This window comes from Hypomesus nipponensis, chromosome 6 (genome assembly GCF_054491055.1).
Source record: "Hypomesus nipponensis isolate SF chromosome 6, ASM5449105v1, whole genome shotgun sequence".
NCBI classification, from domain to species: Eukaryota; Metazoa; Chordata; class Actinopteri; order Osmeriformes; family Osmeridae; genus Hypomesus; species Hypomesus nipponensis.
In genome coordinates this window covers 7,736,058-7,757,644 of record NC_140366.1, presented here as the reverse complement: position 1 = coordinate 7,757,644, position 21,587 = coordinate 7,736,058, and the positions used below count along the sequence as shown (strand labels likewise).

Here is a 21,587-nt window from a genome sequence, read left to right as displayed (position 1 = left end):
TCGTAGTACATAGATAATATAAATATTATTCACAGTTTTGAATTAAAAAATAGGCATACAGTGATCGCATAGCTAGATATATTTGTATGTGATCTTTTATTTTGAAGTTCAGTGTGATCAGTTTTTGTGACGTTCAATGGGACCGGGAAACTTCCGGGATCTGAACTGGTTGCACCAGAGCCTGTTTAAGGATTAGATATTAGACATTCTCTGGGTTTCACCGTATCTATGGGTTGCACTTCCACTCTTGTCTCAGAGCCTGTTAAAGGAGAGCCTTGCCACTCCCTGTTAAACCCCATTGTAATTTTGTTGCAGTTCCACTAGAGTTCCACTGGGAGTGATCGCGGTCGAGTGCAAAATGAATGGGAGTCTATGGAGCTAAACGGCTAAATTTGTCTCTTTCGCCTGACACGCTAGCATTCTGCTAACGAATGCTGATTGGTTAGTGAAGGACTGACTACGACCAGAGATCCCGCTTGATGGCATCCGGAGCAAAACCAGAGTGTCAGAGCATTGGCAACATTAGCAACAACATTAGCAAGCCAAAACTCTTTGTAGCATGTGTATTGACAGGGAGAGCCTAACCTGTCAGCTGCGTGGTTGATGCCTCGAGAGAAAAGTGGAAGTAACCAGAGCTTGCCGTCAAGCAATAGCTCTGGTCGTACGATGTGTATGACGTCAATGACATTTTCAAAGGCTTTTTAGAACAGAAAGGCGACTTTAAAAAATTTTAACACCCAGCGGTGAGTATTTTTTTGCCTCCCCTTTCGAATTCAGAATTCAAATTACTAGACAAAAAATTACATCGAGAGAAAAATGGATTTTGAGGGGTATAGCCAGAGAATGTCTAATAACATAGTACACGGAATGCCTTTTTTGCCAGCAGAGGGCGCCAAACACACAAATTACGGAAAAGCCGTCCCTCGGCGGAAAATGACGCCCGTGCCTAAAACCGCCCCTGGTGGACAGGCTCTCCGTAGACGGTGAATTGAATTGATGTTTATTTGCCATGAAAGTTTGCACAGACACGGAATTGACTTTGGCAGGAGAGCCTACCTAGGCAGCTATTAGCGGCGCCAACTAGAAAGGTTACAGCAAAGCATAACATGAGGAGAGAAAAAGGCAACCCCCACAATGCTCCTAGAGGAGTACAGTGTGGGAACAGGCAAAAACCTCAGCACATAAGCCCACAAACATTTACAACACAACATTACAAAAACACTTCCAACGGGAATGGGGGGGGGGGGGGGGGGTAGACAAGCAGCATCTGGACCTGCAGCCATGGTAGGCGCTGGACACAGACCCACCAGCCACCCACCAACCAGTCGAAGGCGTTGGATGGGGGTGGGGGGTGGTGGTATCTGTTGTAGGTGAAAGTTAATGTGTGAGTAGGTCTGGGTTGGCACCCTCGACCTAGGCCACAATCAGTCCGAGTCTCCCTATGCAGATTGTGTTGGCAAGGAGACATCCTTGGTCATGACCCGGGTAGAGACCAAGCCACAGATGAAGGTGGGGGAGGGGGAAGGGAAGAGCAAGATAGTCTCGCTTCAGCGCTCTCCAGGGGAGTTGTTTTCCAGCAACGGCCTTGGCCAAGGCCTGTGCTGGTTACGGGGCCGAAAGTAGATAAGATTGGTGTAGTTGTTTAGACGAGTAGACTCGACTCAATTTTCTCATCCACCCTTCAGGAAGGCCTCCAAGTCCTCGAACCTCCTTTGCAGAGCCGCAAACTTCTCCCTGTTGTAATCCATATTACGCTGTAAGTTCACAGTCAGAGCTCCAACAGCTCTACCCACCGAATCAATCAGATCGGGCAGCCTAAGGGGGCTTTTGATGGCCGCGCCGTTTCCTTGACTTTCTGATATACAAGCCAACCGCCTATTCCAAACAGCAGAAAGCCTGTAATAACGGTTCTGAAAATAAAGATGTCTTCAACATCCTCAACAGAAAGCGCCGCAAGACACACAACACGCCAATTCGCCCACGCGTCCATCGTGTAGCCAGCTGCGTACGTCCCGTCAGGACAGTTGGGTTCCCCCGAACCCGAGCTTCTCTTCGAGAAGATGGTGTCAATTGCATTGAGAGACCAGCTAATTAATTCCATGCTTCTAGTTTCAGAGAGTGATGATGAGAGAGTATCTTGAGACAGACAAGACAAGACAGAGCAAAGCAGGGAAGGTCAGGGAAGCGAGGAGAGAAAAATGCTACCATCTTCGTCGAGAGCCAAAGAGTTAGTTGGTGTCTTGTGCTACTGACTGTTCAGACACACAGAGCCAGTCTACGGGCATTCTCTGAGAATGTTAAAACATTAGCAAACTAAAACTCATCCTTGAGGTGTACAGGTACTCGAGGGTAGGTAGATTGCAGCCGATCACCATCTCAGCAGTGTGGATGATACGCTGCAGTCTGCTCTTGTCCTTGGCAGTGGCAGCAGCATACCAGATGGTGATGGAGGAGGTGAGGATGGACTCAGTTATGGCTGTGTAGAAGTGCACCATCATTGTTTTTGGCAGGTTGAATTTCTTCAGCTGCTTTAGGAAGTACATCCTCTGTTGTGCTTTCTTGGTGAGGGAGCTGATGTCCAGTTCCCCCTTGAGTTTTTTAGTTTGTTTTTATGAAAGTCTATAATAACAAATGATAAATTATCTTACTTATTTCCTCAGGCAAGGTCTCAAGAGGGAAAACAACAAGATGTAAGAATTGACTCCAAGAACTGGGTCTAAGCGACATGTTCCCCAAACGCTTGCAACAAAGGGATGTTCTAGTGATAGATGCTTTACCTCAGGATGTTAAACCACCTCAAACAGAAAAAGAGCTGGGCTCTCAGTATCTGTACAAACTAATGATGATGGGCTAGATTTCGGTCCTGCAAACCTGAGCCAAATGTCACAGTTTTAGAAAGCCATGATGAAGATGATTTAAAAAATCTTTTTAGAAGAAACCATCCAAGAAGTACACATTGAAGTGCAACACATTCACATGGCAGTTTTTCACTGTGCCGATGATTTTTTGAGGCAGTACATATTTTCAAAACTCTCCTGGCCTGCCCTTCCTTGTACCTAAACCTTTTGAATATAGAATAGATTTCCCTCTCTGGACCCTTCGGAACATCAAGAAGTCATGGCAAAGTAAAGCACAATCTAAAACAGACAGCCCTGGCAAATACAAGAGCAGACACATGTTTAATACACCAGTGCCAGTTCCATCCTTCATCAGATTGGGAGAGTCGTTCATTTCCAAGTCCCAAATCTAGAACAGTGTCATTACCAAACAAAAGCACACTGTGTTTTTCCGTCGTCTTTGCAAAGGCCGAACTCCAGACTGTGTCCTCATGGACGGGGTTGCGGGGATCACATGGTACTGTCCAGCAGGGAAGGAAGATGACATTTTTGATGATTGTGTGGCTCTTCTGAACCTTAGGGTGATGCCAGAGACCAACCACAGCAACTTGAAGTCATGCAGTCAGTGAGCACTGTGAATGTTGTTCTACTTTCAGAACATTCCTTAGAAGAAAAAAAACTAAATATTTTCAGGAATCTTTCAAAGTCTCCTTTCCCTCTGATTCTCACCAGACAGGAAAAAAAGTCAGACAGGAAAAAATCCAATAAATGTGAGATTAGCTCCCAAAAACCGGAACGGGGCTATTCAACACTCTGTCAACATGCAAAACAATTGCATTTTGTGGACAAGGAATTTAGTTATGGTGAAAAACAAGCCAAGGATTTGATGTGCCTGTTGAGGGACATTTTCCTGACATACATTTCCTTGTACTATTAAATAAGGAATGTGTGCAATGGCATGTCACATGTATGGTCTGAAATCATTTGTATTCTTGAGATTTACATAAGGTGTGCTTTTTACATTTCTAAAAAGAGCAGTTACTGTTTTTTTGTGTCAGTACACTATGTTGTATGACTGTATGTTGGTGGGAAACCAACATAGACCAGACTGAACTACAGATGTCAACACAGGCAAGTCATTTGACATTCAAGCAATTTAACACGTCACTTGACTGCCTGTTAATTCAGTTCGACCCACTTATTCAACCCTTAATGGGTGGAGGTTGGTGATCACATTTAATCTACAGTACCCCACAACTTGGCCTTGTCTCAGAGGAAGTCGAAGGTTAATGTCACTTGACCGGGCAGAGAGTGAGAGAGTGCTATCCCTCCCTCTGACGGGAGTGGTCAGGCTGGACTTCCCCTGCCGGAGAAGGGTTGTGTTCAACTGTCAGAGGGGCCTGGAACTGAGTCCCTCCATGTGCTTAGCTGCTAACAGCCATGAGTGAATGAAAACACTGGTTAAATTTAGCCCAGTCACTGCACTGGTCTACACTCGTCTGCCTGGGAAGACTCCGTCCCACCCCCTCATATCTCAGCCTTTCCCTCTGCCTCTCACTCTCCCCTCTCTCCTGGTCTTGCCCACTCACTCACTCTTCTCTTTGCTTGCTCGCTCACTCACCCTCTCACTCATCCTCTCAGTGTGTGAAGAAGACTGCAGGCCCAAACTTGGGAGAGGACAAAGCTCTTCTTCTTTTCTTGTGACCCTGACATAGAGGAAGAAAAGGACACAGACTGACTGAAGTTAGAAGAGAGGAGGAATACAATATACTTTTATGAAACTTCAGTAGTGATGGTGCCTGAGCTTGTCAAACACTAACAGAATTCAAGCAGTTTATATGAGAGTAGTGACTTAGTGACTGAAATATTTACACCCTTACTATTTGGGATTGCAGAGAGCAGGTAAGAAATTATTCAGATTTCTGCCTTTAACTAACTTTTCATAACTACTTCAAATACACTGGATGTACTGTACATACATGGTCTAATCCTCCATGTCCAATAGATGAAGTCCTGTGATAAACTTATTATTAACATAATAATTCCACAGACATCCAATTTATTTATTTGTCTATGATGATATATATATATATCTATCATATATATACATATATATATCTCGACTCTAATGGAAGATACAGTGCCAAACAACAACACCCACTAGTCCATGTTTGTGGATGTTGACCAGTAAATATGTTTTATGTACATATAATTGTTGCGGAATTTGGACAGCTGCCACCACCTGGAAGGAATGTTTGCATTGAGGAGGCTATCAATAACCCCCCATTTTACTTCTAAATATAAATGGGTGTCTTTGAATATGAGAGGTTTTTGAATACCTCTTTAAAACATGCACAGGGAATGCTGGGAAACAATTCCAGTGGGCAAACGTTCCTCTTTAGAGGCTGACTGTCAAGGAGCAGTGACGGGTTATTTACAAGACGGTATCTGGCCAGTGAGAGACCTACAGCTGTGCAGTTCAATGAAAGAATTGGCATCTGTTAGAACGCTGATGACTTATAAATTGATAGCCTTTGAGTTTCCTCTCATGGGTCAAACCAGCACCAGTGGACAGACCCTAGAAATTCCAGTTGCAGACAGCTGTGCATGCCGGCCATTCTGCCCAAGGTCCGGCTCAAATATAGGGGGTTAAGGGTGTGGGGGTCCATCACTTATTTACCCAGTGACCCTGGATTCACGGGCCAAGAACTCGTGTATCACCCTCAAGCCACAGCTGTCCCAGGTAAGAAGGGTGGAGGAGGTAGAGAAAAGTTTGTAAAGGTTTGAGGCGGAGGTAATTTTGTTCGGGAAGTTTTAGTGACAGTTGTGTGAGCAGAAAAGGATTTAAGGAGGGAGTAATACTTATCAAGGTACAGTCCGTCTTTGGACTTCTGCCATTTTCTCTCAGCTGCCCAAAAGGTGGATGGTTCCTCACAAAGAACATCCGTGAGGTGTTGGTGGCAGTGTGGGTGGGGTGAGTCTTGAACTTGTAAATGGCAGGGAGGATGTTACAATGGAGGAGAAATGGGAGGGGGAAAGGGAGCGGAGATTGCGGTGGAAAGTTACGAGAGTTGGGGAGGCAGGAGGAGTTGGAGGGAGAGAGACAGAGAACTAAGTAAAGAAGTGATCAGAAATGTGTAGTGGGGTTACAGAGGTGAAGTCAGTGATACAGTTACTTGTCGGATGAGGTCGAGCTGTTTTCCTGCCTTGTGGTTCTCCGGTGTGTTCAGCAGCGTCAGGCCGAAAGAAGTCAGGAGAGACATAAAGTCGGCGGCCTGTGTTCCTTCGAGGTGGATGTTGAAATCCTAAAGGATCATTAGCGGTTTCCATCATCCGGGAGGACGCTGAGGAGCATGTCCAGCTCCTCCACAAAGTCGGCTAGCGGACCTGGTGGGCAATAGAGGACAACTAAGAATGCTTTGATAGGATCGGTTAGCATCACATAATGGTGTTCAAATGATTTGGCAGAGACAGAGAGTGGGGTGGATGTGTATTTAAGATGCGGAAAAAGGAGCAAACCTGTCCCATCTGACCCGGTTGAGCGGGGTGAGGGAGAGAATGAGTGGTTGGCGGAGAGATTATCAAAATGAACCGCTCTCGTGGGCAGCATAAAGATAGTTTGCTGTGTTCTGTATTGCTGGGGTGGAGTCAATGTCAGTTGAGTGCTCAAAAACCTTCAGTAGGCTAAATTATTTTCTAGGTTGTAATTCTCAATTTTTAAATAGAAATTGGCATGGTCAATAGAGAATATTATTATTGGATCCAATCCAAGTCTCCAAAACCCAAAGAGTATTATTAATTTGCATTAAATGCTTGTGTAGTAACTAATCCTATATTATTTTGAAGAAAATCAAATTATTATAAGGAGGATTTGTATGCCAGAATTAAAGTTGTTATCACATTGTTACATGTTTCTGGAGACAAAATAAACCTGAGAAACTTACACCTCTCACCAAATCATCAAATCATCATCATATGTAGAGTGGACATTATGACAGACAAAAGATTTCCTTTATATGTAAAATCTGAGTTCTCATTAACATGGAGGTTGACGCAAGATCCACACTGGAGAGAAGCCCTTCAGTTGTGACCTCTGTAGTAAAACCTTTAGCCTGGCTGGTACTCTCAACATTCACCGCAGATCCCACACTGGGGAAAAGGCCTACACTTGTGAATGCTGTGATAAAGCCTTCTCTACCTCAAGTGCACTGAAGAATCACAGCAGAATCCACACAGGAGAGAAGCCCTACAGCTGCCCACACTGTGACTATTCATGTAAAAGAGATCACCATCTGAAGAGACACTTGCGTATCCACACTAGAACAAAACCTAAAGCATTGATGTCTGGGGCCAAGTCATCACGTCAGCGTCAAGTCAGCAGTCATCACCTGAAAGAACTTCTGTATGACCCACAGCTGGAAGAACAACTGGCCGATGGAACGATGGAAGGGAAGCTGTGTCAGATTGGGTAGAAACCTGGTCAACTCTAGTTGACACATTTCTGTTCTGAAGAAATTAAATTCCAGCACATGAAATATTCCGTTGTTGTTTAAGATGATCTGGTATTGTAAATAAAGGAGGTGTTGAGGGGTGTGTGGGTTGCTGCAAACACACTGTGATGGTAGACTTGGTGGTTCGGATGTAGAGGGTTACTATGTCTCTCACCAAGTTATCATTTGTTATGGTTTTTCAGAGCATACTGAATATATTTCAGACAATACTGACTGATTATGTTGAATCTGTCTATATTTACTCAGACTATATTGAAGTCCTGTTGTTCTATGAACATTATTTCTTCTTTTCTTTCTACATACACTAGCTGTTGCTTTGGATACAATTGCCTACTACATTTATATTCATTGCTTCACGGCGATACTTCATTATGAACTTTCTTTCTGCTGTTCTACATATACTGGTTGTCACTTTGGATAAAAGTGCCTGCTAAAGAATTAATCCTAACATTGGAAGGTCAAAAAGGTTGTTTTATTCTAAATAACACAATTTAGGCTTACTTAGATGGGCTTGTAGATGTGAAAGAATTCACCTATACGCTTAAAGTATCATAGAAATCGATTTGTTTGATTGGATACCAAAATAGTCAGAAGCTATTTCAATAATAACTTGTCCTAAACAAACATTCTGAATAATGTTGCTGATGATCAGTCCAATGCACACTGATCTTCATCCATTGTGGAGTACGGACACACATTCTCTGTATTTACATTCGCACGTCAAGGGTCATGAGACTGAATGGTTGTAAAACAAAGGGGTTAATTCTCCTATTTACCAGTTGATAGCTTGATAACAGGGCAGTTCACACTTTGCTCTCCTCACTGGAACCTTTTCATACAAACTGTATTTTACCCTCCAAGTTAGTTTAGATCGCATTAGACTATTGTTGTATGTCTATAATATAAACTTAGATAAAGTTGGTCTTTGTTTGGGTTAAATGAACATCTTCAGATGTGCAATTTACATCCGGGAGAGACATTACTCACAAAGAAGTGGAAACTATGAAAGATTTAATATTTGAGTCAAGTTCCTCTAAGGATACAATGTGTAGGAAGGATTTTCTGTGTACTTGAAGCTTGAGTCTCTGTGAAGTCAAGAGGTCATGCAGTGAGGCCCTAAGAGCGAATATAGATACGGCCCAGACTCTTAATAGACAATATGAGAGGGAAATATGTACGAATAGGGACGTATATATGAGTAAGACTTGTTCACCTGTTGTACGTTCTAATGTATCAGTGCACTGACCACTGAGACCCGTTAAGGAAGCGATTCTGTACATTCTATGTTTGAACATGTCCAACTACTGTATTTAATTTATTACTGTATTTTAGAGTCTTCACTCATAGCCACTCTGTTGTGGATTGGTGGCATGATCCGACGTTGAGCTAATAAAACCGAGTCAACCTTTTTCTAATTGTCGTGCATCCTTGACCTGCCTGGACACAACCAATGGTGTACTGATTCGCACTGAGTGCTGTATTTTATATTTTGTTGTTCACTGTCTAATGGTTGATTGGAAGAGCTCATACTTGTTTGCCAGTTGTGGTGTTTGAAGGCAAAATGTACTTTAGTTGCATATTTTAAATCTTTTGGCACGGTTAGAGCCCTTTGCTAACAACATTTGACATTTTGACCATGAGTGCCACTGTTTCGGCTTGTGTTAACTGTTTTGAAAATGAGTTGACAACTGCATCAAAGCAATCAAGAAAATCGACCGGACGAGTCGGCTACCAAATCGGAAATGCAATACCACCAACATCCACCGGGGACGTTGCCTCAAGACGAGGGGTGGGGGTCTGGTTTGTAGTCGTTTTAAACTAGCACACGCGGAAGCTTCAAGTATACGATACAGGTGTAAACTACAGTTCCCAAAAGCACCACAGTGCTACTTCTGAAGTCGAGGTGTTGCTAAAACGCTATCTTATTGCAAGTAAAAGGTAAATTGTTGCTTATATGTATTGCCTATTAATGTATCACTTATCTATTATTCAACTATATACAGTGTCGTTCTGTAAAGTTGTCATTTTTCAATTGTACAATATTATCTGAGGTATCTCTACCTATTTGCTGCCTCCAGAAAGAATGTAATGCTTCATCACAGCCGGGGTAAACCAGCTATCAATTAAGGGGCATAGGCTAACACTTCTGTTATCTGTTTGATTTAATAACGTTATTAAGGTTTGGCAGCAAACCACGTCTCAAACATCATATAGCGTGCGCTATGGTTGGTTAAGCAGTTTAGATCGTAGTATTCAAAACAACACAGACTAGTATTGTAGGCTAGCTAACTAGCCACTTCTGTCACCCAGTTTCAGTTTTGTAAACAGCTTGTCAATTAGTTGCACAGTAGCAGTGGACGTGATTTGTTCTTTTTTCCTTCAGATGATAAGGGTTAAGCCGGATGAGGAAGACTATTGGAACAGTTCGAATTTAAAGGTCAAAGCGTTCACGTTTGAGGACGATGATGATGACTATACCAAGGTAAATAGCTCAGAAATTATCCTTGCTTTAGAAGGCCCATGGACACGTTGTCATATTATGGAAGAAGTCGTTAAACATGTAACACAGTGTGCAATTAGAAATGGCTATTGCAATGTTGTAGTATTTATTTCTAATATTAACTTTTTTGTAGCTAAAGGAATCCAAGCAGGCAGTGAACAGCATTCGTGGTCTTGTTGATGAAGATGACGATGACGTGGAGAAGGTCAGCTGGAGTGGAGAACCTGTTGGAAGTGAGAGGATTATTATTAATGTTTACCTCATGATATTGCAGTGAAGCCTATAATTCCAATTGTCTTAGACCTAAAATGGTCTGAAAAATAGCCTGTTTCTAGGTGCTCTATTTAAAGGTACACTGAGGCGAACAATAGGGATTTGTGTGTACTGAAGTGATCATGTGTTTTCCTCAGGCATTGCTTGGTCTGTCAAGGAGACGGCCTCCAGCACCCGGACAACAACAGGCGAACAACGGGAGATGGGTTTCCCCAAAATAGACACTGCTCCCTCATTGCCCAAGAATAACTCAGGGTATTCCTTAAGTTCCTTATTCAAAGGTAAATTCTTAAGTGCTTAATACGGTTCATATAGACACGCTTATTACTCAGTACATATTATAATACTAACTTCATGTTATTACTTAAATATTGAGATATGAAATACCTGTACTTTTGTGTACTTTTCTCACACAGCAAAGACCAAATTTGGCAATCAACAGTCCTTTTCTGAGTGTAAGCACAATTGTTGCTAGCATTTGATAAATCTAAATAAGATAAATTATTGTGTTTGTGTGTTCAAAAGTGTGTAGACAGGGTGAGAACACACATTTTCACTGACCTTGAATAGATGGAATTATTCACAACTTCAATGGTCATAAACATTTCCGTTGCTATCTTTATAGCTTTTAGTGATACGCACAACAGACATTATGCCCCTGAGCTTCGGAAGCCAAAATCAGAATACAAGGTACAGCAGTAATGCAGTTGAAATAATTCCCCAAAATTATAACCATTTAAAGATACTGCTCTAGATTAGTACCTTTTTTGTAAACATGTAATTAGTTCACTTATGTCATATCCTGTTGTGATTACAGGACTATGTAGGCGATTGGACACCTGAGGAGACAGTGAAGAGAATGCAGCAGGGAAAGGTAACTACAACAATGGTTTGATGTGCGTAAAAATGCGTGTGACTAAGTGATCCTTACATCAAGAGTTACATTTGATTGTATTCCCCCCCATAGGGCTACTCGTTGGAGAAGTTCCGCTCTTTACAAGACAAACTGCTACTCTTGGACGACGCTGTGAACGCACATGATGGAAACGTCATCACAGCGGTACAGTTCTATTTTGTTGGAACAGAAATTATAAAAAACGTATTAATTTCATTCTAACACTATACTCTTAACTCTTTTTCTCAAATGCCTTATTGCAGATTTTGATATATCTAAAGAAATCATTAGGCAAAGGTAAGGGTATTTCAATGCAATTTTGTACATACAGTTTGTATGTCAAGGTAATTTACCTTATGTTCTTGCAAGATTTTAATAAAAATGGATAAAAATAGTTAAGCATGAAGTTAAGATTAATTTGAACGGATTTCATACTTTTGACAGCAGAGCAAAAGCAACTTTATTGTGTTTGACTTTATGAGGTAAAGACAATGACAGTGTCCGGGGGATGTCCCTGTACTTACTGTAAATCGCTCTGGATGAGAGCATCTGCTAAATGACTACATGTCCAATGTCTCTTTACAGAAATTCTATTTCGAGAGTTGATTAGTAGGGAAATAGCTCTTCGACATTATATCCACTACCTTAAGGAAATGGGAGAACAAAAGATTTTGTTGGAGCTGTTCAGGTAGGTCAGAGTGTGAGAGTGGCAACAGTGAGAAGGTCCTTTTTTGAATTTGTCACATGATGTCAAACTTCAAGCTCATATCTGTTAAAATGTTGTTTTATTTCCACCTTCTCATGCATTCAAGGTCCTTGGGAAGAACAGAAGACATGTCGGTATGTCCTTAAACATTTTGAGTTGGCATTACAAAAAATATAAGGCCGAAAAGGGGAACAGTTTCAGGGATTCAAGAGAAGAATATAATTTGATTAGCATTCAGCTCACTCAGCATTATACACACAACAAATGAACATAGGACATTGTGAAATATGCCAGGCAGGGATTTGATCCCTACTATCGTTGTCCAGCCAGTGCATGTTTAACTTAAGGCTTGCGGTTTATTGGTGTGTTGTTTTTGTTGTGTTTCGAATTAGCTGTTGCAGTACAGAGAATACCTCAATATCAAAGAGGAAAACAAACGGAGGGATCACCTGAAAAGCTGCCTCAGGTACAGACTTACTAAACGATTTTTCAGTTTTTTACGTAATATTGAAAAAAAAACATTATTTTGAAAATATGAATTCCCTTCATAGGGAAATAGCATTGTCTTAAAATATCTGAGTGCAGGTTCAATTAATGAGGCATCATGATACTGAAACCCTTTCCCAGGTAGTACAGGTGAAATAAGTGTGCCATTTCATGAATGATGTAGTTATTGACATGGAGTGAAATCACCTAATTTGCAAGAACTGTCTTTTTTCAGTCTCCCCTTTTCACCAGACGATGCTATGCACATTCAAGACCACTACACCCTCCTAGAGCGACAGATTATCATTGAGGTGACATATATTGTGCGGTAAAATATAAGTGTACACTTCTATCAGTTAGTACTTTGTAGGTATTATACTGTGTATTTTTTGTACGCGTTTAAAAATAGTGAAGGGCCAACTGCCCATTATGTACATTTAGTTTCTTACAGAAAATGTCTCACTTACTGTCCTGTTTGTGACAAACTTCTTATCATCCCTGCTAAAACCAGGCTAATGACAAAAAGGTGGAGAGCAGCGGCCAGTCAGACATTTTTAAAAAGTACCCCAGGAAAGCCTCCATTCTCAACATGCCCATCATCACCACTCTGTACTACTCCTGCTTCTACCACTTCGGAGAGTCTGACGTAAGCTGCTACTGCAGACTGTTTGGTTATGATCTGAGCCTATTACCTCCAGCTTTTTGGTGTGTGTGTGTGTGTGTGATGGTAAAGCCTGTTTGAGTAACTGTATGTATATGTAATCATACTGGTACATGTTAGAGTATGCGGCATTTGAGGGAAAAGGATGACAGTGGTCCATTCTCCCCCACAGGGCACGTACAGCAGCCCAGCCAACATTCGGAAGACTTTCAGGGTAAGACGGAAGCATCCTGGATGCAACGTTATCTTGGTTGTTTACAAAGATGTCTCAACATTGCACCTTTGGACAGACATGAATCGTATTAAACCTACCCGTATCAAATAAACGGTTGTGATTGACCACACTGCCGAGTAGAAATCTGTCGGGTGGCCAGAGCAAATAAACATGAGCTTTCAGATTTTTCTGGTTCCCAGGCTAACAATTCCAACATTTACTTTTCCTAGTACTGGTCTGGTACGTTTCCTAATGTTTCTTTCATTACACAGATTTCAGAGAAACAGTATCTTCTCACAGCCCTAGGTGCCAGGGCAAAGCTAAAACAGTGGTTTGATGTCGATGCACTGTTCACCTCCAAGAACTGGCTAGGCTACACCAAGAAAAAGTCTCCTGTAGGATTCCACAGAGTGGTGGACATCTTGCAGAAAAACAACGCACCTGTTTCGGTAGGGCATCTGCTGCTGTGGTAGTATCTTTTAAAGATGGTAGCCTACAGACTATCATTTTTATTTATGTATTTTTTATCTCAGTGCTTTGAAGGAATGTGTGCATCTCACACCGCATTGGAATTTGGTTATGAGAGCAAAGATTTTGTCTAGTATTGTATTCAACACAAGTAGGATTCCTATGGCTAGCTTTTTTCTATGTCATTGCCACACCCTAATTTATGCTATATCCAGTATGAATGCACTCTATGTATGCATATATGTATTCGGCTGTATATGCCCCATATTATGTAGAAAATACATAAGGTTCCTCACAATTCCATGTAAAATAATCCATAGTATGTTACAAACTGTAATATCAAATACATTTGATTTGATTTGAATGGTCCATGACGCTCCTTTCATATTTCCATCCATTCCTTTCCTTTCCTCTCAGGTGTTGCAAGATTATGTGAATTTGGTGGATGACACTGACATGAAGATCAGTTTGGCGCAAAAGTACAAGTGCCATGATACCATCATCAATGTGAGACATAGATATGGATAGATGCTAGCAGGACTAGATGAAGACGTAGTACCACAACATATATTTATAGATACGTGTATGCAAATGGATACACTTCACATAACTCAATGTATGTCAATATTCAAAAAGCTCTACTGGATCAGTTGTGATGACTGATGTTTTTTGTGTGTGACCGCATTATAGACCTACCGGGATCTGAAGGACCGGCAGCAGTTGATTGTTTACCGGGGGAAGATGGAGAGGGGATCTCCAGAGGACAGGAAGATTGAGGAAATCCTAAATAACCCGGTAAGATGGCTGACAAAACTGGGGACTCTGACGACACAGACATGGGAAATAAGTTTTGTTCTTTCTTTGTTTGTGACTCAAACAACTCCCTGGGTGCCTTAGTGAGGTGTAGATATGAGGATACTGTATGGAGATGGTGTATAGGAAACTGGTCGGGTTATCGAAGAATAAATTGTCTTGCTGATGATACAGGCTTCTACTGTAAGTGCCACCACAATAGTGGCGGGATAATTAGGGACTGCATCAAGATCCTGTTCTAAGAAGCACTTATTTATTTGAATAAATGTGCCCTTTCTGAAAAATAATATCACTATTTAATATGTGTTGAATTATTGTTTTGTTGTTTTTACTTCTGTTAAATAGTTTCACTGTCAGTGAACAAGTGCCCTGTTTTTACTTGCAGCAAATGCGGTGGAAAAACTGATCTCATCCCATGGAAGATATTAACAACATGCAGCATTTAAGAATGATTGTCTACAATGGTAATGGACATTTTTACCTGACATTATAAGTCAAGTAAATGGTGAAAGTAACAGGATGGCAGAGAAGAAATCATGAAGCCAACCGCTTCCCATTGTTTTTTGCAGTAGTAATTGTCTCACATAAAGCTTGCCCTATAAGTCAAGACTCATTGTCCGGTTTTTCCTTTTATAACTTCTAGGGTGTGCTTGATTTACCTTACCTTGTTAGTTAGTTGTGCACTTAAGTTGATGTTTGATCATATACTGAAAGCTGAATTAAGAGCACCCAAAGGAATGGAATGTTTATCCCAGCTCTAATATCAGCCTTGCCAAGTGTCCTTCGCTCCTCCTGGGCCCTGTGCTCCTGACCCAAACTAATGCAAAAAGCTGCATCAGAAGAAGATATCGTCTGGAATTAAGTTTTACACTGTTGTCATGCACGTGATGTCCTAGTACATTCCTTGTCATTTTAGTTTTACCAAACACAGAAATTAAATAATTGAACATTGATCATGTAAAAATACCCTCATGTCAAGTTTCAATCTTTTGTTTTGACTTGATGAGATTCTTTATTGTATTGTCAGAAGTTGTAACAGTGTAGCCTACCAATATTACTTGTGGCAGCTTAAAATGGCTTGCAGCCATCTTCAGGGTTGGGGAGTAACATTGAAAAAGTAACCTACCCAACCCTGGCCATGTTTGCCTTAACACATCTACAGCACAGTATGTATGTATGTAAAACCAAGAGACCACAGACGGTTGAGGAAGTGCAGTCACAGCGTTTCCCTTTTCAGTTGTTGTTCCTTTGGAGCACCTTATTTTGCAATATAATTTTGCTTTTTGTCAGAGATTTTTGTTGGCTTTCTCACAGAGAAAACGAACGGAGGACATTCCTGGAGATCAAAGACTGAGTAACTTATTTTGTTTGTTAATTAAGGTGCACGTTTCAAGTTTAAGCAGCTCCCATTGTCCCTGTGAAATACATATTTACCATGGACAATCTTAACGGAGGTCCACTCATTCTCCTTCATTAACTGTTGAGCAAATGATGCCAGGTTTGGTTTACAACCAGAGGACCTCAACTAACTGAAATTCAAATAGTCCCTGTTATCATAGGCTCCTGTCAATGCCTGCGTGCGTGGGTTGCCTATAACTAAATACATTGTTTTACCTGGATATAATTTTCTCTGAACACGTTTGAATTGAAGAGTCAGTTCTAAACAAGATTCTACACCAAATTATTCGGTATAAATATATCAATGTATATTTTAGGAGAAGTAAGCTTGTTTCAGTGATAAATTAATAATGTGTCTGTAGCGTCCCATACCACCCACGTGACAATTGAGTCTCCTCGGGTACCTCCCCCTATCAAAGCAGACATAAAGCAATGAACTGCATCAAACCAGCACACAAGGTACATACCGGGCTGATATTCCCATGCTGACATATCCTCTTTACTAGGTTTACTATGAACAAGAGCGACACAGTCCAACGGTAAGTTTTATTTTCTAAATGTGATACTGCACAGGGAGCTATTTGCAAAATTATTTGAATGTATTTAACATTGTCATTACATCAGCGACAGTTTATTTATTGCACAGATACAACTGACTATGTAAAACAATTAAAACACCTTATAGGAATGGAACTTAAACTGATAGTAAAATGGTAACCCATTATCATTATAAAGCCAGGATTAATTCATTAATTAAGTATTAAAATGTGTCATACATCATAGAGTTTAATTGAAACCTTAAACAAAACTTTAAAAAGTAGCTGAAAAAATCTAAATGTTCATCACCACGGCGCTACCACGCCGACTCCACGTTCCACTTTAATTATTCAATGTACTTTCACTAATACGACCCGGTTGTATCCAAAGTACAAGAGAGAAATCCACTAAAAACCTATTTACCCCCAAATGCCCGTAGCAACGAGATGCGGGTGTGAAATTAACGTGTGCCCATGTCACATGGCTAATAGAAAGTGACACACAAGGGGTTTGATTTGCGCATGAAGTCATATGGCCCATATTTTCCATTAACGTGTGACAGTAAGGAGGACATGTAACACAATGAAGACAAAGGCGCTCAACGTGCCGAGTATTCTCATTCATATATTATCGATCCAGACAGTGTCTAGTCAGGATGGTAGCCTTGAGTGGTCCAGTGTGGACACACTATTTTGAATCCAACTGGTGCTAATGATGACCTATGCCGCACTTTTAGTTTCTCTGTAAAAAGTACGTTTTCTGATGCTGCTGGAAATAACGTAAAATATTGTTCTCCAAAAATCACAATGACAGGGTGCCAGACGCCATGTCAGACTATTAAAGACAGAATTTTCCTAACCATGCCTGCTTTGATAAAACCTAAATAAAATTACTGCTCACTTTACCCATAAAATTTGGTTTAAAGGGCTGTGATATGCTATGAATGGACAAGCCCCTTCACCCTCTCCACAATCCCTTATTGGTTGCTTTGAGAGACTTCTTCTTGACAGTGACCACAATTTACAGGCTGTTTCCATGTTTCCTGATCTACTTTCCACTGCATCCTACAGTATTCCCCCCATCTCCTTTGAAACTGGTAATTAATTTTTTAGGAGATGTCTTGCTAAGCTTGGGAGGCTTGTATGAGGGAGCAGTGGGGAGCTGTGGGGATTGGGTTGGAGTTGTTTTGCTGTTAGAGGTTAAAAGCTTGTGCAAAATATCTCAGACTGATGTGCAGCTGCTGTGTTACTGAAACTGCATGATTTATCTGGTAAAAATGCAGTGCAGACAATCACAAAACTATGCTGAAACGCAATTCCAAATCTCTACCCGGGGGTGCCCCTGTCACTGGGTAGAATGCGTATAAACACACAGGCCAAGGCCTTACCACAACAGCCCAAGTTTGTTTCCAGCCTGAACAATTTACAGCATGTCATGCCCTCCCCTGCCTTTCATGTCACTATAAAAATAAATCAGAAAATACCCCCAAAACTCTCCTTAAAATCTCAAATGCCTGGGTACCCTGAACAGTGTCATTGAACTAGTCATCGATAAAGTCCACCATCTCATCCTGTGTGGCTATAGATGATTATTTTAGGTTAAGAGGATTTTTTCAAGGTTCATACCATAACCCAAGAGACTGATGTGGTTGGTGGTTGCCAACTCATTACTTTTCAGCGAAGGTAGGGAGTGTTAAAAATAAAATAATGAAGTGACTATGAAATGGCCACACATTTTGACACATTTCATGATTTACATAATTCTGAGGAAATGACAATGTCAGCCAACCAAACGTCTTTTGCTCTTGCAACAGTTGACCAGCCCTGTATATGATTCTGTCTGTTTCTTTTGACTCTCTCATTAGACTCGTATGTAGAAGTGTTTTTGGACGTTTCAGTGAATGGAACAGTAGCTAGAGGATATGACCTGCATACAAGAATAGCAAACGTGACCTCTATTCCCCCCCCCCACCTCCTCTGTCTCTCTATCTGCCCCCCAGACATGATGCATGAGCAGACGGTGACTCTGACCAGCTCGGGGACAGCGGACTGGAGGGCCCCCTCCAACTGCACAGCGCCGTACGACGAGGACCGCGTGCCCCTGGTGGTGCTCTACAGCCTGGTGCTCATTATCGGGCTGCCCGCCAACATGGCGACCATCTACCTGACCTGGCTCCAGGTGCGCCGGAAGAACGTGCTGGGCGTGTACCTGTGGAGCTTGTCCCTATGTGACCTCACGTACCTGGCCACGCTGCCCACATGGGCCGTCTATGTGAACGCAGGTCATCAGTGGCCATGGGGCTCAATGGCCTGCAAGGTGACGGGCTACTTGTTCTTCACCAACATGTACATCAGCATCTTCCTGCTCTGCTGCATCTCCAGCGACCGCTACGTGGCGGTGGTTTATGCCGTGGAGTCCCGAGGCATACGCCAACAGAGGCTGGCGGCGGTGGTCACCGTGATGATCATCATGGTGGTAGCCGTGGGTCACGTGCCCGTGTTTACAATGCCGGAAGGCAACACAGACAAAGGGGAGAGGCGCTGTTTTGAGCCGGGTCAGAGCACTGCCATGGTGACGGGTTTTAACTATGCCCGCTTCGTCATTGGCTTCTTGATGCCGCTGGCAGTGCTGGTGTTCACCAACCGTGCCATCTTGGCTAACGTGCAGGCCAGTACAGGACTACGGCCACGCGAGAAGGAGCGGGTGCGCTACCTAGCGGTGGCCGTGGTGGCGCTGTTCCTTGTCTGTTTTGCACCGTATCATATTATCCTTTTACTGCGGGCTGTCACCTACCACTTTCCTGATCTGGGAGCTTGCCACTTTGAACAACGCATCTACACGCCGTATACCATCTCTCTCGGTCTGTCCACCTTCAACAGTGCCATTAACCCCATCCTCTATGTGCTGTCCAGTGACAACATCCGTAAGGAGATGAGACGCGGCCTGGCAGGCCTTAGGGGTCGCCGAGGAACCCTGCAGCCTCGCTCCACAGACAGCATCCAGCACCAAATGAAGAACTCATTTAAGGTTGCTACCACCGACCCAGTGGGTGGTAGCTGATGGAGGAGGTGAGGTTTGATTGGATTCTATATCTGAATGCAGACTTTATGAAAGAAGGGTGTGAAGTTTACCACTCTTGTGGTAGTTTTCACAGAACAGTAGCAATGTGAGACGATACAATGCAGCCTTGTAGAATGTGTTCCACAGAAGCACGGTTGTTAAGTTTGCTTAGGTAAGAGAAGACTTTATGGTGATATTGCCTGGGGTGTCCCAGTGGCTCACCTGGTACCACATAAGCAAGTCCTTACCGCAACGGCCGAGTACAATTCCAGCCTGGGCAATTTACTGCATGTCCTTCCCTCTCTCTCTCCCCTTTGCTGTCTCCCTAATTACTGTCACTATCCGTATTAGAGATAAATGCCACAAATAAAAAAATAAAAAAAGTTATTTCACTAAATTCCTCCTTTAAAGTTTTAACAGAAGGATTGATAATTGTTTAAGCAGTTATTTGGATCCAGATTTCTTTTTTTTGTTTTGTTATTGACATACAAGATTGAGACATGAATGTGGGTAGCGTTTTTCGGACTGCTCTCAGATGCCATTCACACCAGACAGTGGTGTGGAAGCCAGTCTAATATAGTCCAACTTGTTAATACTTGTTAAAATTTGTACTTGAATTATTTTCCTATTTATTGTGCTTGTTTTACACTGTAAAGTGTTCTTGCCTATTTGAATAATCATTTTAACTTTGATTTTGAAATAAATCAAGTTAATTGGGTGTATTTATTCATAGTGTATCTGTTTTTTTGTTTTTAAACAAAGACAAGAAATATATTTGTAAATGTTTGTCATCGTGTTCTGTTTTTGCAAGTAAAATGTGTGACATTTCTCATGATCTTATCAGCATTGTGGATGTCTTTCTGTGTCAGCAGCCTTCAACCTAAAAATCAGGCTGCAAGATGCATATAAATACTTTAAGCATGGGATGTTTCAAAGGATTCAGCAGATCTGTGGTTTAGAATTGCCAGTTGAAAAAAAAAACGTGTTTATTAACAGGAAGACCATTTTCAAAACATCCGTCTTGCTCTTCTTAAAGATGCTGTAAAGTGGAATTGAAAATGAGTTTGAAGTTCATCACAGAAGAATGTGTTGTTAACTACCCATCCCAATTCGAATGAATAAAACCACTGACAAGTATGTTAAATTAGGCTTTGAAATTGTGAGAACATCAGCAGTCATCTCTGCTTGAGACTGGGGTGGGGGGGTCGCCTGAAGGATCATAAGTTCTGCCCCTTCAAATGTATTGAATTTAGCAACAACAGCAACACTAGCTAAATCAAGTGCAGGTATCAGAACAGACCTACCTGCAGTTTCTGAGTGTTTTGTGTTCATCACTTTGTCTTTGCATCGTACCAGCTGAGTAACAGAATGCAACTGTCTGTGATCTGATTTAGATAGGTCGCTGTCATGTAGATAGGTTGGGTTTTTGCCCCCACTTTACAAATCCTGAGCTGAAAACGGGAGAGAAACTGTTCAACAGTCTAACTCCACATTTAGGTGCGACAACATTTTCGTGCTTTGCACATGCTTTCAGGAATTTCAAATCATGGAATTTTTACAGCATCTTTAAGCTTTGATCTTGATGGATTAACTACATATGACAAAGTAGAGGACATCCATCAGAATAGACAGCAAGGCGTTAGATGAATGAGCCAAACTCTGGGTAGTGCACATAAGGTTCCCATCACAAGAGGTGATTTCCCAATTAGAAGTGTTTATCACTTGTGCAAGAAAAGCAGAGATTCATTTCCTGTGAAATACTTTGTTCATTCTCAGATTGACACACAGGAAACAGCTTTCTCACCAAGACAGAGTTCACATTTCTATTCAGGTAATAGGAAGATTTGGTGTGTATTAACTGTAAACGTGTGTTGATGTGGATTGTAGAGGTTGTGGTGGGGTATTCCTCCTCACCCAAGTATCTTTGCTTTTTCAGTATTATGTAGTTTTAGGAATTTAAAGCATCTGTATATCTACATCTACTGTATATACTGTGTGGGTAATATAAATACTTTTGAATCTAGGGGTAACATATTTCGTCTTCTCCTAAATAAAACTCATTGTGATATTAACATTTTCAACATCTATTTTTATCATCAGAGAACCCTTGAATGTAACAGGAGTTCAAACATATCCAACATGAAATGCAGACTCTCAGGAGACATATCCTCCCATTCTGTAAGTGTGTGAGTCTAGACAGTAGACTTTTGGTTGTGAGACATCCTGCT

The 21,587-nt window shown here is 41.7% G+C and overlaps 2 protein-coding genes and 1 pseudogene across 4 annotated transcripts; all 3 read left to right on the top strand.

Annotated features, from left to right (window-relative positions):
• The first annotated feature begins 933 nt into the window (after positions 1-933).
• On the top strand, positions 934-3,724 carry LOC146286836 (interferon-induced very large GTPase 1-like; annotated as a pseudogene).
• A 794-nt stretch (positions 3,725-4,518) lies between these two features.
• Positions 4,519-15,328, top strand: vipas39 (VPS33B interacting protein, apical-basolateral polarity regulator, spe-39 homolog). 3 transcript variants are annotated; one of them, XM_084700615.1, is made up of 19 exons: positions 4,519-4,739; positions 9,732-9,830; positions 9,982-10,081; positions 10,259-10,402; positions 10,538-10,576; positions 10,747-10,811; positions 10,939-10,995; positions 11,089-11,181; positions 11,280-11,313; positions 11,602-11,704; positions 11,829-11,856; positions 12,115-12,188; positions 12,444-12,519; positions 12,720-12,854; positions 13,042-13,083; positions 13,356-13,532; positions 13,969-14,058; positions 14,242-14,346; positions 14,750-15,328. In XM_084700615.1, exons 2-19 carry the CDS (start codon positions 9,732-9,734, stop codon positions 14,768-14,770), a joined length of 1,482 nt encoding a protein of 493 aa, XP_084556741.1. In that variant the 5' UTR covers positions 4,519-4,739; the 3' UTR covers positions 14,771-15,328. The 3 variants fall into 3 exon arrangements, with proteins under 3 accessions (XP_084556741.1, XP_084556740.1, XP_084556742.1); XM_084700614.1 differs by lacking the exon at positions 4,519-4,739 and adding an exon at positions 9,152-9,286; XM_084700616.1 differs by lacking the exon at positions 4,519-4,739 and adding an exon at positions 9,361-9,455.
• An 871-nt stretch (positions 15,329-16,199) lies between these two features.
• gpr132b (G protein-coupled receptor 132b) lies at positions 16,200-20,194 on the top strand. The gene is made up of 2 exons (XM_084700480.1): positions 16,200-16,301; positions 18,299-20,194. Exon 2 carries the CDS (start codon positions 18,301-18,303, stop codon positions 19,357-19,359), a length of 1,059 nt encoding a protein of 352 aa, XP_084556606.1. The 5' UTR covers positions 16,200-16,301; positions 18,299-18,300; the 3' UTR covers positions 19,360-20,194.
• The last annotated feature ends 1,393 nt before the right edge of the window (positions 20,195-21,587 follow it).